Source organism: Hippopotamus amphibius, chromosome 10 (assembly GCF_030028045.1).
Source record: "Hippopotamus amphibius kiboko isolate mHipAmp2 chromosome 10, mHipAmp2.hap2, whole genome shotgun sequence".
Classification (NCBI taxonomy): Eukaryota; Metazoa; Chordata; class Mammalia; order Artiodactyla; family Hippopotamidae; genus Hippopotamus; species Hippopotamus amphibius.
In genome coordinates this window covers 29,522,806-29,542,172 of record NC_080195.1, presented here as the reverse complement: position 1 = coordinate 29,542,172, position 19,367 = coordinate 29,522,806, and the positions used below count along the sequence as shown (strand labels likewise).

The following is a 19,367-nucleotide window of genomic DNA, read 5'->3' as shown; positions in this document are numbered from 1 at the left end:
CTGCCCCCGGTACCTGCGCAGCACATAAACCGCACCTGAACACAGCACGCTAATCAGCTGTGGGGACTGCTCAGGGCCCTCACAACATTCACCACTTCTCAAGAAATGGATGTCAGTTTCACATTCCGGGGGGAAATGCATGAAATTATGCACTCTTGGTTTATAAGAGAAGAACCATCACGTGGCAAAGCTAACACGAGGCGGCAGTTAGAAGGCAAATGAGCAAAACTATTCAATTTTTAAAAAAAGAAGCCAGTCATATATACACACCACTACAGGAGTCTGTTTTGGTCAGAAGATAAATGTGTAATCCCCATGTGATGTTTCACCAAGAAACACATGTGTGCTAATCCCATACAAGCATATGTCTAGATACGTTTGGGTTTAGAATCCAATAATTTTTGAGTCTAAAAAGCTCTCTCACATTATTGCTGTTGTTTTCAAAAAGTCATCACTACATTAAAAGTGAATCTTTCTTGAATATATGTAACATACACATGTGATAAATTCCTCTATCTAAGGGGGGGAAATGTCACGTCCGAAAATAATCTTTGTTGTTAAGAACAATTGATGAAATCAGACAAATTCACACTGCTGAGAAAAATCGTGACTCATGACTTCAAAGAGTTGTGTCTTCCTCTTCCATTAACTGTAAAAGTAATGCATGCTACTCTCCAAACTGATCTATATGCAATCCCAACAACAATCCCAGCTGCCTTTTGTGCTGAAATTGAGAAGTTCATTTCCTCACTGGTAACCATTGTGAAAAGTAAATTGGCTATATTAAATAAAGATGTACATACCCAAACCTACTGATTCCATACACTAGGGAAACGCTTGTCTCATATGTTGTACCACAGAAAAGGGAAAAACAATGTTCAGTTAAAAAGGCAAGCTGGGGACTTCCCTGGTGGCACAGTGGTTAAGAATCTGCCTGCCAACACAGGGGGCACCGGTTCAATTCCTGGTCCGGGAAGATCCCACATGCTGCAGAGCAACTAAGCCCATGCGCCACAATACTGAAGCCCACGTGCCTACGGTCCGTGCTCCACAACAAGAGAAGCCACCACAATGAGAAGCCTGCGCACCACAACGAAGAGTAGCCCCTGCTCTCCAGCCCGCGTGCAGTAAGGAAGACCTAACACAGCCAGTAAGTTAATTAATTATTTAAATAAATAAATAAATAAATAAATAAAAGCAAGCTGCAGGAGAATGCTAGTATGAAACCACTCATATCAGGTTTAAAAACATGTTAAGTAACACTATAAAAATGCATATACAAGTAGTAAAAGCATAAAAACATATGAAACAATAAACATAACTTCAGGAAATGGAAACAAGTGTTACATGGGGCTTCAACTGTATTCATTTCACTTCTTTTTAAAAATCTGAAACTTAGAAACTGACAAAGCTAGGAGCTGAATTTAAAAAAAAGTTCACATTTTATGTACTCTTTCAGAATGCTTGAAATATTTTAAATTTAACATTTCTCATAAGAAGTCAAAATTTTTAACAACAAAAGCAAAGGCAACAAAAGCAAAATTAAATAAGTGGGATTATATCAAACTAAAAAGCTTCTACACAGCAAAATAAACCATCAACAAAATGAAAGGCAACCCAATGAGTGGAAGAAAATATTTGCAAATCATATATCAGACAGAGTTAATATCCAAAATATATAAAGAACTCATACACTCAATAGCAAAAAATCAAACAATCTGATTTAAAAAATGGGCAGGGGATCTGAATATACATTTTTCCAAAGACACACAAGATGCCAACGGGTACATGAATAGGTACTCAACATAACTAACCATCATGGAAGTGCAAATCAAAGCCACAATGAGATACAACCTCACACCTGTTAGAATGGCTATTCTCAAAAAGACATGAAATAAGTATTAGATGAGAATGCTGAGAAAAGGAAACCCTTGTGCACTGTTGATGGGAATGTAAACTGGTACAGCCACTACGGAAACCAGTATGGAGGTACCTCAAAAAATTAAAAATAAAACTACCATATGATCCATCCATTCCACTTCTGGGAATATATTCAAAAGAAACAAAAACACTAACTTGAAACGCTATCTGTACCCCCATGTTCACCACAGCATTATCTACAATAGTCAAGACATGGAAACGCCCTAAGTGTCCATCAGTGGATGAAAGGATGAAGAAAATGTGATATATACACAGTGGAGTAGTATGCAACCAAAAAAGAGGAGGAAATCTTGCCATTGGGACAACATGCATGGATCTTGAGGGCATTATGATAAATGAAATGTGAGACATAGACAAATAACATAAGATCTCACTTATATGTAGAATCTAAAAAACAAACAAAAAAATTTAAAAAGCCAACTCGTAGGTACAGAAAACAGACTGGTGATTGCCAGAGGTGGAGCAGCGGAGTTGGGGGAGAGGAATGGGTAAAGGTGGTCAAAAGGTACAAACTTCCAGTTATAAAATAAACAAATCACAAAATGACTGTACTACCCAAAGCAATTTACAGATTCAATGCAATCCCGATCAAATTACCAATGGCATTTTTCACAGAACTAGAGCAAGAAATCTTACGATTTGTATGGAAACGCAAAAGACCCCGAATAGCCAAAGCAATCTTGAGAAGGAAAAATGGAGTTGGTGGAATCAGGCTTCCTGACTTCAAACTATACTACAAGGCCATAGTGATCAAGACAGTATGGTACTGGCACAAAAATAGAAAGGAAGATCAATGGAACAGAATAGAGAACTCAGAAGTAAGCCCAAACACATATGGGCACCTTATCTTTGACAAAGGAGGCACGAGTATACAATGGACAAAAGACAGCCTCTTCAATAAGTGGTGCTGGGAAAATTGGACAGCAACATGTAAAAGAATGAAATTAGAACACTTCCTAACACCATACACAAAAATCAACTCCAAATGGATTAAAGACCTACATGTAAGGCCAGACACGATAAAACTCCTAGAGGAAAACATAGGCAGAACACTCTATGACATACATCAAAGCAAGATCCTTTTTGACCCACCTCCTAGAATCAGGGAAATAAAATCAAGAATAAACAAATGGGACCTCATGAAACTTAAAAGCTTTTGCACAGCAAAAGAAACCATAAACAAGACTAAAAGGCAACCCTCAGAATGGGAAAAAATAATTGCCTATGAAACAACGGACAAAGGATTAACCTCCAAAATATACAAGCAGCTCATGCAGCTTCATACCAAAAAAGCAAATAACCCAATCCACAAATGGGCAGAAGACCTAAATAGACGTTTCTCCAAAGAAGACATACGGATGGCCAACACACACATGAAAAGATGCTCAACATCACTCATCATCAGAGAAATGCAAGTCAAAGCCACAATGAGGTATCACCTCACACCAATCAGAATGGCCATCATCACAAAGTCTGGAAACAACAAATGTTGGAGAGGGTGTGGAGAAAAGGGAACTCTCCTGCACTGTTGGTGGGACTGTAAGTTGGTACAGCCACTATGGAAAACAGTTTGGAGGTTCCTTACAAAACTAAAAATAGAACTACCATATGATCCAGTAATCCCACTCCTGGGCATATACCCAAAGAAAACCATAATCCCAAAAGAAACTTGTACCATAATGTTTATTGCAGCACTCTTTGCAATAGCCAGGACATGGAAGCAACCTAAATGCCCATCAACAAATGAATGGATACAGAAGATGTGGCATATATATACAATGGAATATTACTCAGCTATAAAAAGGGATGAGATGGAGCTATATGTAATGAGGTGGATAGAACTACAGTCTGTCATACAGAGTGAAGTAAGTCAGAAAGAGAAGGACAAATATTGTACGCTAACTCACATATACGGAATCTAAAAATGGTACTGATGAACTCAGTGACAAGAACAAGGAAGCAGATACAGAGAATGGACTGGGGAACTCGAGGTATGGGAGGGGGCGGGGGGTGAGGGGGAAACTGAGAAGAAGCGAGAGAGTAGCACAGACATATATATACTACCAACTGTAAAATAGTCAGTGGGAAGTTGTTGTATAACAAAGGGAGTCCAACTCAAGGATGGAAGATGCCTTAGAGGACTGGGGCAGGGAGGGTGGGGGGGACTCGAGGGGGGGGCGTCAAGGAAGGGAGGGAATATGGGGATATGTGTATAAAAACAGTTGATTGAACCTGGTGTACCCCCCCAAAAAAAAAAAAAAAGAATAGCAAATGATAAAAAAAATAAAAAAATAAAAAAAATAAAAAAAATAAACAAATCACAGGATGTAATGTAAGCTTGGTAGTTATAGTTACATATTGTATTGTATATTTGAAAATTACTGAGAATATATCTTAAAAGTTTTCATCACAAGAAAACAAAAATTTGTAACTATATATGGTGATAGATGTTAACAGGACTTTGGTGAGGTATACAAGCAATGAATCTTTACATTGTACACCTGAAACTAATACAATGTTATATGTCAATTATACCTCCATAAAAAGGTCAAATTTTTAGAAATAAGTACATTTTGCATGTGTTGTTTCCAGGTCCTGGAAATAATCTATCATGCATCAAGCTATCTTTGCTATAGATAACATCTGCCTAGGTATTTCCTTATCTCTGAGCTAAAAACATTTAAGATGATTAAGATAGAGTGCATCATATAACAAAAACCCACACACCTTTACTATGAAATCTGCCCAGGTTCTGAAAATAAATTGATTCATTAAGAAAAAAATTCAGGAAGTCTGTCAATTTTAGACCATACCTGGCCTTGCATTTCCGGTCTTACGGGATATGTACTTGGGTAAGGAGCCCGAGGTCGGGCAGGAGAATTCCAATAGTTAGAATTGTAGCTAGAATATGGTGGCTGCTCCTAAGAAAAAAAAAGGAAAATAAATTCATTTTACTAACATCCTTACATCATTCTGAAAAGCTGACAGAGGAAGGTATAAGTAGGCAATAGACAAAAAGCAATGGAACCCCACTCTAAAATCACTCATTATTAAAATGGATGCAGATACACGGTAAATCGCTTGCCCTAGAACAAAGCAATTATTAACTATTCTCGTGCATTATGCCAATTATAACAAATGATATATCCACTATGTCAAGATAATTAGCAAAACCAGAGACATTCAATTCCTTTATCCCTCTCCAATCACTAACCCATCACTACTAATCTAATTAGTGCAGCACAATTATAGCTCTTTGCCATTGTTAAGAAGAGTTATATAATACCTATCTCAACAACTTTGGAATTTGAAGTACTATTTTACTCCTAAACTTTACTTCAAATGCATCCACCTTCAACACTCAACTTCTTTTCCTGGCCACATCCCTAGTTTTTTCACATCCCTCTACCTTCTGCTATGGCTAAGCTTTCTGCTGGTAGCCCACAACTAACTCAGGATCAGGAAATTATGTAGAATCATTAACATTCCAAGGAGAAAATTTAGCTATGGCATTAAACTCTACAGCTTTCGCTTCAACTCAAAAAGTTAGCGGAATCATTTGCAATAAGGCCAATACACTCTGATAAGAGACTAGATCAACTCAAAACGTTTCAGGCTGTTTTAATATACACATTTGTTATCCCATAAGTTGCGTTGCTTTGCTTTGAGCTTTATAGTTTAATTTTAAGCTTAAAATCTTCAAATATGGTTTCACGAAGAAATTCACCGGCAGTTGTAGTCACTGAGAATTTAATTATCACCATCTGAGCTTAACTGCACTACTTACCAGTTTCATAACACTTTGTTTTCAAAGCATGCAATTATTCCACATGACATTATACAAGCTGGGCAAGTAACATCTCCTTTACATAATATAGCAACTAGAGCAATACAGAAACTAGCAAACTTCAGATCCTAACAACCAAATTTCTCAATCAGGCAAATTCCCCTGATTAATGTCCCCCACTTACTCCCCCCACCCCCCGGTTAAGTGGTATCTGACTAATTAATTGATTTCTCTCTACCAAGAATTTGAATCTTAATTAAAGAGGTGAAAAGACAGGAGTTGAAGCTGACTCACCCCAGCAGTGGTGAACTAACACCTAAATACCCAGAACTTCCTTGGTTTCTGTTCTTTTCTACCGATCCTCTGGAGTACCCCACACGTTTTTACTGCCTCTCTACCCATCCTGTCCTCACTCCTTCCTTACTCAGCTTCCCAACACCTCAATCCCTTACCACTCTTTCCCTCAGGTGTACTCACCCTGCAAAAATCTAACCCAGTTTAAACCCGATTATCCCCTGACTGCACATCTGTATTTCGCCTAAATATCAGTGGAGAGAAACACAAGCTCTCTGGTTTCACACAAGCAGACACTCAGCACTGCCTAGCAACTACACTATACTTCCTCAGTACGTTCACCCCACTCTGCAGAACAACTGTTTCACCTTCTTGTCCCCTCAAATCTCCAGTATCCTCTTATCCTTCCCCTCATTTTCAACTGATAATTTTATCTCATATGTTACTTAAAAGAAAAAAGCAGCAATTAAACACAAACTCCATCTTCCTACTTACTAAAATTAACAGTGTGGCAAGATTGGGTATATAATAATCAAGATTAACAATAAACTGATAATTGCTAAAGATGAGTGATGGATATCTGGGAGTTTTACTATACTAGTCTCTACTTTTACAAATGTTTGAAAGTTTCCATAATAAAAAGTTAAAAAACAAAACTATGGGGCAGAGATTGAAGGCAGACTTCCCTTAAATACATTCTGTTTTGTACATTTGACTTTAGAACAATTATGAACATTTTACATAATTATAAAAGACAATGAAATATTTTTAAATCCCCAAAATAGAGCAAAACAAAACAAAAAAACAATGAATACTGAATTGATAAAACAACTTCACAGAGAAACTCTTTCAAGTGAACATAAAGCACAGTAATTTGACCAACATTCCTACTGAGATATACTCAGTAGACCCCCCCAATTGAATTTTTTCAGTAAGCAGATTAATAATTACCAACACTGTTGGTACTGTTGTTTTGAGACTGTTGCATGGGTACTGCAGTTGAAAATGAATGATTATGTTGGTGTGACTGGAACAGTATTTTCACATGGGAGATAAGTGATATAAGAATAATGAAATTAAAAATCCTACAGTCCTTAAATTTATGTGGAAATTTTAGTTTGAATTCAAACTGTATTCTATCTTAAAAACAAAAAAAAAAACTAACAAATTGATAACCACACACAAAAATAACAGATTCAAGTAACTCCTGAACAGTCTTCTGAATGGATATCCTTAGTGGTATATCTTCGAAAGGTAAAAGAAATGCAAAGAAATGTTAAACATAATATAATGCTATCAGTAATGATATTAGTGTTTTAAGTTTTAAACTATTTTGTGTGTACTGTAAAATAAAGTAAACAGAGCAATGTTATTGAGAACCAGTATTTTCATACTGAAAAGAAAAGATAATATATTGACTAGAGAAAGATGAACAAGAATCATGTATGGTGGATTTGAATTGGAGGAACAGGTATAAATTCACATATTTTAAAAATGTAAGTTAACCTTGTATGCAAAACAAACAAATATGGGTATGTGACACCATGCCGGTTTTAAACAAAAGATTTAGGAGTGAATGCAAATTCTTGTAACCCGTTTGGACCCCTGCCTTCAACTATGAGACTAGCATATCCCAGATAGGAGCTGTCATTTCAGCCTGAGTCCCAGAACAAGGCACATGGACAAACTTGAACCCAGCTCAGAAGCTGGAGATGAACCACTGCAGCGACATCACAGAACGTAAGCAAGAAATAAATATTCATTGCTGTAAGCCACAACTCTTGGAGCTGTTTTTTACTACAGGAAAAATCAACTGATGAGATAACTAAACATCAAACTGGTAACATAACCATAGAGAAAAAAGGATTATTTCTAATGACTTTTAAATCATCTTACTTTGACTGCACACCCTTAGTGGAATATATTCTAAGGACCAGATGAACTGCAAAGAAACCTAAACTGCATCCATTAGTTAACTCTCAGTCATAATACTGGTATTATTATTTGCATTAACAGCTTTATTGAGATATAATTCACTACCGTACAATCTGCTCACTTTAAATTGTGCAAGTCATGATTTTAGTATATCCACAGATATGCTATAGAGATATGTATGATCACCACCACCACCAATTTCAAAACCTCAAAAAGAAAACACTGTTCCCTTTATTTATTTATTATAAATTTATTTATTTATTGGCTGCGTTTGGTCTTCGCTGGTGCAGGAGGGCTTTCTCTAGTGGCGAGTGGGGGCTACTCTTCATTGCGGTGCACGGCTTTCTCATTGCAGTAGCTTCTCTTGTTGCAGAGCACGGGCTCTAGGCGCTTGGGCTTCAGTAGTTGTGGCACGAGGGCTCAATAGTTGTGGCTCGCAGGCTCTAGAGCACACAGGTTCAGTAGTTGTGACACGCAGGCTTAGTTGCTCCGCAGCACCTGGGATCTTCCCAGACCAGGGCTCGAACCTGTGTCCCCTGCATTGGCGGGCGGATTCTTAACCACCGTGCCACCGAAGAAGTCCCTGTTCCCTTTAGCTATACCCTCCTATCTGCCATTCCCACAGCCCTACACCACCACTAATCTACTTTCTGTCTCTACAGATTTGCCTGTTCTGGGTATTTCATATAAATGGAATCATATAATATATGATATCTTGAGACTGGCTTCTTTCACATAGCACAATGTTTTTGGGGTTCAACTATGTTGTAGCTTGTATCAGCACTTCATTCCTTTCTGTAACCAAAAAATACTCACTGTGTACAAATACCACATTTTGCTCATCCACTCTGGGCATCTGAGTTGTTGCCACCTTTTGGCTATTATGAATAATGATGCTGTAAGCACTCGCGAACATTATTTTACGTGGACATATGTTTTCAATTCTCTTGGCTACATCCCTAGGAGTAGAATTGCTGGGTCATACAGTAACTATAACAATTTAAGGAACTGGCATTTGTTTTCCAAAGAAGCTGCATCATGTTACATGCCCATCAGCAAAGTATAAGGGTTCGAATGTCTCCATCTCCACACCAATAACTGTTTTTTCCTGTGGTTTTGCTTGTTTTTATAGTCATCCTAGTTTGTGTAAAGTGGTCTCACTGTGATTTTTATTTGCAGCTCCCTGATGACCAACGATGTTGAGCATTTCTTCATGTGCGCATTGGCTATTTGTACATCTTCTTCAGAGAACTGTCTTTTAGATAGTTGTTTTGCCCATTTTTAAATTGGGTTATTTATATTTTTATTGTTCAGTCTTGTATATTCCAGATACAAGTCCCTTTTCAGGTATATGATTTGCAAACATTTTGTTCCTTTTCACTTTCTTGACAGTGTCCCTTGAATTATAAAAGTTTTTAATTTTGATGAAGTCCAATTTGTCTATTTTTTCTTTTGTTGGTTGTGCTTTTGCTAAGAAACCACTGCCAAATCCAAAGTAATGAAGATTTATTCCTATGTTTTCTTTTGAGTTTTATAGTTTTAGTTCTTAAATTTAAGTCTATGATCTATTTTGAGTTAATTTTTATATATGGGGTGAGGGTCCAACTTTATTCTTTGTATGTGGCTATCCACTTGTCACGGTACCATATGTTGTGCCGTAGACTTTTCCACTCCATTGAATGGTCTTAGCATCCTTGTCAAAAATAAACTGACCATAGACACTCTCAGTTCTACTCCACGTAGACTTATAGGTTATATGTGCCTTTTAATTTCTTTTTCTTGCCCAACTCCCTTAGCTAGAACCTTCAGCACAATACTGAATAGAAGTGGCAAAAGCAGATGTCCTTGCCTTGTTCCTGATCTTAAGGGAAAGCATCCAGTCTTTCATCATTAAATATGAGGTTAGCTGTGGGGGTTTCAGATGCCCTTTATCAGGCTGAGGAAACTTCCTTGAATTCCTAGTGTTTTTATCATGAAAACGTGTTGGATTTTGTCAAATGCTTTTTCAACATCTATTGAGATAATCATAGGGGTTTTGTTTTTTATTTGAATGATATGGTGTATCACCTTAGTTGATTTTCAGATATTAAACCAACCTTGCATTCCTGGAATAAATCCTATTAGGTTATGGTACATAATTGTTTTTATATGTCACTGGATTCAGTTTACTAGTGTTTTGGGTTTGTTTTTGTTTTTTGTTTTTGAGAATTTTTACATCCATATTCATAAGATATTGGTCAGTGTTTTCTTGTGATGCCTTTGCCCAGCTTTGCTCTCAGGGTAATAATGGTTTCACAGAATGAGTTTAGAAGTGTTCTCTCCTTTTCTATTTTTTAGAAGAGTTTGTGAAGGATAGGGATCAGTTCTTTAAATATTTGGTAGAATTCACTAGTGAATTCACTAGCCCACCTGGGCTTGAGCTTTCTTTGTGGGTAGTTTTTTGGGTTTTTTTTAACTTTTTTTTTATTACCAATTCAATCTCTTTACTTGTTATAGGTCTATTCAGATTTCTTCTTGAGTTTGTTTTGGTAGTTTGTATCTTTCTAGAAACTGTCCACTTCATCTGAGGTACCTAATTTATTGGCATATAATTATTCATAATATACCATCACAATCCTTTTTAATTTCTGTAAGATCAATAGTAATGTCCCCTCTTTCATTTATGATTCTAGTAATTTGAGTTTTCTCTTTTTCTGGGTCAATCTAGCTAAAGGTTCATCAATTGTGTTGATCTTTTCAAAGAACCAGTCTTTAGTTGCACTGATTTCCTCTATTGTTTTTCTATTTGCTATTAATTAATTTCCATTCTTACTTTTATTGTTTTCTTCCTTCTGCTTGCTTTAGGTTTGGTTGGCTCATCTTTTTCCAGTATCTTGAGATGGAAGATTAGGTTCTTGATTTGAGATCATTCTTCTTTCTTCACACTGGCACTCATGACTGTAAATTTCCCTCTAAGTACTACTATTGTAGCTGCATCTCATAAGTTTTATTATGTTATATATTCATCTTCATTCATCTCAAAGTATTTTTTAAATTTCCCTTTTGATTTATTCCTCAACTCGCTGGTTATTTAGGACTGTTTAATTCTGACATATTTGTGAGTTTCCCAAAGTTTTTCCTGATATTAATTTCTAATTTCATTACATTATGGTCACAGAACATACTTTGTATATTTCTATCCTTTTTTATTTATTAAGATTTGTTTTATGGCTAGTACATGGTCTATCCTGGAGAATGTACATTCTGTTGGTGAACTGAGTGTTCTATAGATGTCTGATAGGTCCAGTTGGTTTACAGTGTTGCTCATATCTTCTATTTCCCTGTTGATCTTATGTCTGGTTGTTTCATCCATTATTGAAAGTGGGGTACTGATATCTCTATTTTTTTTAATTAATTAATTTATTGATTTGGTTGTGTCAGGTCTTAGGCAGGCAGGCTCCTTAGGTTGTGGCTCACTGGCTCCTTAGTTGCAGCAGGCAGGCTCTTTACTTGCAGCTTGCGGGCTCCTTCATTGTCGCATGCAAACTGTTAGTTGCGACGCGTGTGGGGTCTAGTTCCCCAATCAGGGATCGAACCCAGGCCCCCTGCATTGGGTGTGCAGAGTCTTAATCACTGCATCACCAAGGAAGTCCCTCTATTATTACTGAATTATCTATTCCTCCCTTTATTTCAGTGTTTCTCCTTTGTGCATTTTGTTGTTAGGTGCATATATATTTATAATTGTTATATCTTCCTGATGGATTGACCTTTTTATCATGTCCCTCTTTGTCCCTAGTAATATTTTTGTTTGAAAGTTTATTTTGTATGATGTTAGCATAGCCACTCCTGCTTTCCTCTAGCTACAGTTTGCATATTTCTTTTTCCATCCTTTTACTTTCAAGCTCTTTGTATCTTTAAATCTGAAGTATGTCTCCTATAGACAGCTGAGAAGGAAAAACCTACTACTCCTATGATTCTCCTTTACTTTCCCACTATTACCACACCCAGAACACTTCTGATACCAGATGTGGTGGGGGTCCCCCACACCAAGCAATTCTACAATATCAGCTGGGTGTTCCACAATTTAACTCAATTGTGGAGCTAGCATCTAGAGTAGCATCAGATTCCACAGGTTAGGGGCTCAGTCACATGAGACTACCTACCACTTACTTCAGAGGCCAAGTGCAAGTAGTAGGTCCCCAGGTTACCCACAACTTATGTCTGGCTTGGCTACAAATCAGAGGTTCCTATGATCTCCTCCCTCTTGGATTTATTTGCTAGTACAGCTCACAGAACTCAGGGAAACATTTACTTAAGTTTACCAGTTTACTATGATATAGATTACAGATGAACAGCCAGATGCAGAGGTACATAGGGCAAGGTCTGGGAGGGTCCTGCGCACAGGAGCTTCTGTCCCTGTGGAGTTGGGTATGTCACCTTCCCAATATGTGAATGTGTTCACCAACCTAGGAACTCTCTGAACCCCATACTACTGGAATTTTTATGAAGGCTTCCTCATGCAGGCATGATCAACTCCTCTCCTGTCTCTAAAGAATGGGGAATGGGGCTGAAAATTCCAAGCTTCTAATCATGAGTTGGTGTTTCTGGTGACCAGCCCTATCCAGGAGCCATCCATGAAACCCACTAGAGTTGCCTCACTAGTATAAAAGACACTCCTATCACCCAGGAAACTACAATGGATTTAGAAGCCCTGTGTCAGGAAGTGGGTTCACACACCAAATAACAGAACAAAAGATGCTCCTAGTGCTCTTATGACTTAGGAATTTACAAGGGTTTCAGGAGCTCTGTGCCAAGAACCTGGGGCAGAGACCAATATATACTTTTTCTATTATCTCACACAGCATATAGTTGGATCTTCTTTTTCTGTTCAGTCTGACAATCTCTGTCTTCGATTGGATTGTTTAGTCTATTCACACTTGATGTTACTGATATAGTTGGATTTACATCTGCCACTTTACTTTTTTGTTTTCTGTATCTCATATTTGGTTTTGTTTCTCTATTCTTCCTTTACTGCTTTTGCATTAAGTGAACATTTTCTAATGCAGCTTTTTAATTTCTTCACTGAGTGTGTGTGTGTGTTTCCTTGACCAAGCCTAGCAGTTAAAGCTTCACAAATTTCCACTTAATTTCTCTACTACTTCAGTAAGACCCTGGGACATAAATTGCTCCACAAACTGATCCAATCAAATTTGGGTTCCTTGGAAGGGACACCTCCCAAAGTCAGTGTCTGAGATGTGTTCTGACTCCAAAAGGCTCATCCCAGCTATCTCTTTCCCTAGTTCTCTCCAGCTAACTAGCTTGCCTACTGTTTAGTCTACATCTGCAACCAATCTACTGATCTCCTTCCTCCCAACTGCCTTTCACAACAACCTCCACAGTTTTTGAGAACATCCTTAGGCTTCAGCTTCTCCATATTCTGATGCAAATGAAGTCAGTTCCTTTGGGAAAAGATTAGGAGCTACCAGTTTAACAACCTGCTTCTGCCTCCAGATAAAACATCGGAGCCACACTCTGCAGTTGGGTTGGGGACAAAGGTGTGCTTCTCTGACACCCCTGTTATGAGAGCTGAACACCTGGGGTAAAAGGGCAGCAGCCTCAGACTTGCCCACCTGCCTTACAAGCCAGCGTAAGGGTGGTGAGAGCCCCATTGCCCTGCCCAAGGTAAAGCCTCCACTCCACAGGCAGGGACAGGGCAGGGGTAGGAACCACCACTACTGGCCACACTTGCCCAGGATGCGGCCTCTGCAACAGCAGCTGGGGGCAAGATGAACAATGCTGATGTGCTGCCCTTCCCAGGATGACTGGGACCTGGGGGGAGGAAGAACCCTGTGTTATTTGCTGCTCCAGCTGAATGGAGTTTCTGTCTCACTGAGCTGGGGATTGGTGGGTGGGAGAGGTGGAGGATAGCAAAGAATCGCACTGTTTTGACTGAGTTTGAATAGATTTTCTAAAATAAGTGTTTCCTTGTACAGTAGAAACTAACGCAGCATTGTAAAGCAACCAATAAAAATTAATTAAAAAATAAAATAAATGTTTCTTCATTTGCTAAATTCCCTAAGACTATTTCCAGGGACTTTAACTTGGTTGTTTTTTAAAAATATTTTTCACCAGTTTCACTGAGGACTGGGCCCACAGAGCTCCTCACACTGTCATGCCAGAGGGGAAGCTGGCACTGTTTTATATGTTATTGCTGGATGTACAAGTATTTGTATACCTTAATATTGTTAGGAACCAAGATTTTCCATACAAGAGAAAAGTAATAAATACAATCTAAGAATTAAAAATTGGAAAGTTTTATTTAGAAGCTGTATATGTCAGGATCTTGGCAGGAAAACAGAACCTATACTAGTTCTTTTAAAAGAGAATTTCATTTAGGAAATTAGTTAAATGGGTATTAGCTGAAAAGGTAAAAAGAGAAAATGGAAGTAACACAGAAGACAGTTACTGCAGGAAACAGCCTCAATTCCTGGGGCTGGGGAATAAAGAGAAGAGGTTGGGGTCATTAGAACCTGGAAACTTGGAAGAGTGGCTTGGTGTAAGCTGGAACCAAGGAGGCACTGCCCAGCTGGTGCTGGTACCTCTTAGGGAGTTCTCGGGAAGCCAGAAGAGTGTGGAGACTGCTGCTGCCTGCTGTTGCCTCCAGGTTGAAGGGCTTTGCTGGGCTGGCACTGGCAGGAGTGGGAGGCAAGCAGACAGGAAGGAGCAAGTTCATTCTCCCCTCCTCTAACCTAGTGCCCCTTATGGGCAGAACCAAATAGCAGGCAAGTGGCAAAGAGAAATGTTTGTGGACTCGTGATCCTGCATCTCAGAGCCAGCACCGCAGTGCTGTGTTTGAAGCTGAGGGCCAATAGCTTAATAACTGGTACAGAAGTTACATTTGCGTGCTAGGTGTACTGATTGCTATGGTGTGGTCATTGCTTCCAGACCTTTTCAGTGGACAGTTATATAAAATTAGTATTTAAAAGAAATTTTTATTGGAGTGTAGTTGATTTACAGTATTGTGAATAAGTATTTTATTTTATTATTATTATTTTTGAATAAGTATTTTAAAATGGAAAGATAAATGAGTTCATATTTGTGTTAATCCAAATTTGACTCTCCAATTTAAAAAAAAAAAAGGAAGGTTTCTTAAAGGAATGGCTGATTATAACATCTGGGACAGACTATACAATAAGCCTGGCACATTTCATACTAGAAATCAAGGAAGCTGTCAAAAATCAATGGGTCATGTCAAAATGACTTAGAAACCAAGAAGAGGGGGCTCCCATTGGCATAATATGGGATCATTTAAGCAATAAAAAGAATGACTGCAACTGAGTGAGACATTCAAAATATTGAATATATATGTGTATACATACATACATGTATGTTATGCAAATGTGCTCATAAAAATCCTTTAAAAAACAATGAGAAACACAGTTCCTTTTCTGTAATTTTGATGGAGTTTAGATATGAGTAAAAATAAATCTTCCCTCTTATCCTAGCTGTCCTTTCTTTAAAGATGAATAAATATACCTTGATTGTGGTAGTGGTTACATAACCACATGCGTTTGTCAAAACTCACAGAACTATACCTTAAAAACGGTAAAATTTACAATATGTAAATATATATAATAATTTTTACATAAAAAAGAATGTCCTCAATGAAGCAGTAAAAATTATTAATTTTATTAAGTCGATTTAAAAGACTGCCTTTGCTTTTTCTTTTTTTCCCCTTTTGGACAAAATGGAACAAATCTAAAAATATCCCCAGTAACAATGAAAGTCTGCAGCTCAAGGCCCTCCTAACATGACACTTATTCTAAGAAATAGCATTTGGTTTCACAGGAAGCTGGCTGAAGCTGACAGCTGTTCTATAAACCAAGTTGCCAATTTTATCATGTGCCTCAGTCTTTCCAAATTTTTTATCTGCTGTCTGAACTGAGACAAAGGTGATGATAAAAGATGATGTTAACTAAACAAATATGATAAAAGGTTTTCACAAGTGGAAATAATGTGAATTAAAGTTTCTGTGACAAAGGAAATTTGATTAAAATTATGCAAGAACATGATAAATTTATTTACTTTCTTCTCTTTTGAGAAGAAATACCTAAATCTCAGATGAAGGCTGGAGTCAACTCCTTTCATATTTATCGTAGAACTATCTAGTCGCATAAGAAGTAGATATATGGTTAACTTTACAAAGTGACTTGCCACCATGCTGCCAAAAAATAACCCCAGCCCAAACACATCTAACAGTAGAGGAATCTCAGTAGTGCTGGTACTATCTAAGATCCAGTTACAAATCTGTTTCTATGTTTCATAAGAATTAGACAAAAATTATTAGAAAAATACATTACAGATTATTTTTATAGCGATATATTCCAAAATCACTAAAAAGCACTTTATGCACCTGTATTGGCCATCGTCACAAAATTCTCAGCTTTAATCTCATTTGGGTCTCTTCCATGCTTCCCTACACTGCCTCCCTTTCCCCCAGCACCTGCTTCAAACATTCACCATATCGAGTTTCCAGGGTATCCCATCCCACTTTCTTCACCCTCAGATGACCTAGCCTCCTACTTCATCAACAAGGATGCCAAGAGCTAGGGAGGCCTTCAATGTCCCTGCCCTCCAGCTCCAAGCTTACTTTCTACCCCTCTAGCTTGGAAGAGGTTGCTCAGCTCTTTCTCACTTCTTAACCCGCCTCTCTCCCAGCCATATTCCATCCTTTTGTTAGCATCTTTTTTCTCAATCTACTACGTTACTCTCCTCTACTTACAAACATCCTCAACCCACCTAATCCTAAAAATTCTTCCCTCAATCCTGGTTCCCAGTCAAGTGACCACTTACTCATTTACAAACAGTTTACACCACCTGTCTTCCATCCAAACCCCTCATTCATTACTTAAATACTATTTTAAACTCCCACCACTAAAATTGGCAATACCTCTTTAATTATCAATCCAACTGCTTCTCTTTAGTTCTCATATCACTTATCTGCAAAATAACTGTGGCTTGGCTTGGCCTACATCACATCCTGACTTCCCTCCTATCCTAGTATTCTCACCCACTGTCTTCTTCTGGGTCCTCTCTCTCTGTCACCCATCCTAGATCTCAAAGCTCCCCCCGGCAGCATAACCAGGTTTGGTAATTCACTTATGCTTCCATGTGATGACTCCATCCCCTGTCTCCCTCCTGAGCCCCACATCTACTGCCTTGTTCCCACAGACAACAACTCCTTGATGCCACAGACGTTAAAATTGCACACCAAAAAAACAAAAACAGAAAATCACAGATGTCTCTCTAATCAATCGCATACACTGACTCCAGAGCCTAGCACGTAGTGATCACCGTCACTAACTGGCTTCCAGCAGGAACGAAATAAAGGCAGTTCATAAATCCTTGCCAAATCTTTGCATTTTGTATTTTTTTTAATCTCCTCTATTAACCAGTCATTAGTTCTTTTGGTACAAAACTAAACCATATCTTCCCATGAAAACAAGTTCCTCTTCCCTGTTATTCCTATGAAATCTTTATTCCTATGAAATACTAAAACTTCAGAATCACCTGTTTCTCCTGCAACCCTCACTTGCAATTGATACACACCTTTGAAAATGTCTTTTGAATCTATGTAACTTGTTTTGAAACACATTCAAAAAATACAATAGACAGATGTGATAAACACTGAATGTTAACCACAGAATCTAGGTGCTAGATACGTGGGTATTCACATACAATTTCAACTTTTCTATATGTTTGAGAATTTTTACAATAAAATGTTGGAAAAAACCTGTCTACGTTCAAACATTGTTCAGACGCATGCCCTTGTCATTTCTTTTCTGACCTAATCTGGGAGCCTCACTAAGCTGTCTCCCCAAAACCTCCCGTTGCAACCATCCTCCAAGAGGGCTCCCAACAACCCCTGTCTCCCGTATTCACACCCGTGTGAAGCTGCCTCCCACACTGTACCAGGCTTGGTCTCTATAACCAATAGTATACAGCAGAAGTGATGGCGTATCCCTTCCCAGATTAGGTTATAAGAGACTGCCACCTCCGGCTTCCATCTCAACACTCTCGGTTGCCTTGTTCTGGAGGAACATGTAAATCACCCAGGGATCCTGTTAAAATGCACATTCTGATTCAGCAGGTCTGGGGCACGGCCTGAGATACAGCATTTCCAACAAGCTCCTAGATGATGCATATGCTGCTAGTGGCGGAAGCAAACTGCAGGGCTGCGAGTATAGCTAACAAAATAAGAAAACAAAGAAAACAGGGAGAGGTTCTCCATTTTTTCCCCATGCCATATTTAAATACCTTAAAATAAAGTCAAGCCTTTGTAGTGGTTCAGTGCAACATTATCTCAATATAGTCAATTCTGTGGAGCAAGGCTTCTCAAACATCAACATGCATATGAAGCACCTGAGGATCTCGTTAAACTGCAGCAGCAGTAAGTCTGGAGTAGGAGAGAGTCTTCATTTCTAACAGCCCCCAAGCGACACTGAAGCTTCTGGCCCATGGCCCCCATTTTTTAAAGAGTAAGGTTTTAAAAGGCTCTTACACTTTTATTGGCTTTTTTAAGTCTGACATGTTTTATAGGTAAAAAAACCACAATAAAGTCAAAAGACAACAGATGTAGAAAAAAACATTTGCAACACATGTGACATGTTTATCTTTTGCTGCGTAAGAAATTATCACCCAATACTTTTCAAGTTTCAGAAACATCAGCCTGAAAGATAGACTCTTGAAATGGTTTACAAACGCCCAACACATTCCAGCTTTATCCCCAACCCCTCCAGCACCATCACCCACCCTGTTCACACACCTGTACTCCACCATACCTGACAACTCCCTGCACAATACTAAGATCTTAACTTCTACAACCTTAACCCAGAAACACTCTTGTTTTGATAACACAGCAAGCCCAGGCAGAGTGGTCAGTTCAGCAGTCCTTTCTCTTTCCCTTCAAGTGAGCCTCTGTCTAGTTTGCCTACTTACAGGCCAGGCATTTCATCACTCTACTCTGTCATGGCACTGAAGTCCCACGGCTACTTATTCCAGATTTACACACAGAAATTATGGACCTTTCTTTGCAATTAATCTCTCACTACATGTTTTTTTCTCATACAATTTTTTTACAGATATAACATACCATAAAACCCACCCTTTTTAAGTGTACAATGCAGGGGGTTTTAATATATTCAGAGTTGTGCAATCATCAGCACTAATTCCAGAATATTTTCATCATCCCCAAAGGAAACCCCACACCCTTATCTATCTTCCCCAACATTCTCAGGGCCCCAGTCCCTGGCAACGACAAATCTTTCTCTCTACAGATTTGCCTATTCAGGACATTTCATATAAATGGAATAATACAATATGTGGTCTTCATTCATGTAACATTTTCAAGGTTCATCCATTTGTAGAATGT

The 19,367-nt window shown here is 38.3% G+C and overlaps 1 protein-coding gene across 1 annotated transcript in view; it reads right to left on the bottom strand.

Moving 5' to 3' along the window:
• BAG4 (BAG cochaperone 4) overlaps positions 1–19,367 on the bottom strand; it is a 29,021-nt gene that overhangs the window by 7,277 nt on the left and 2,377 nt on the right. The window contains exon 3 of the mRNA XM_057697669.1: positions 4,755–4,862. Within this exon, the coding sequence (XP_057553652.1) occupies positions 4,755–4,862 (108 nt within the window). The remainder of the gene's footprint in view (positions 1–4,754; positions 4,863–19,367) is intronic.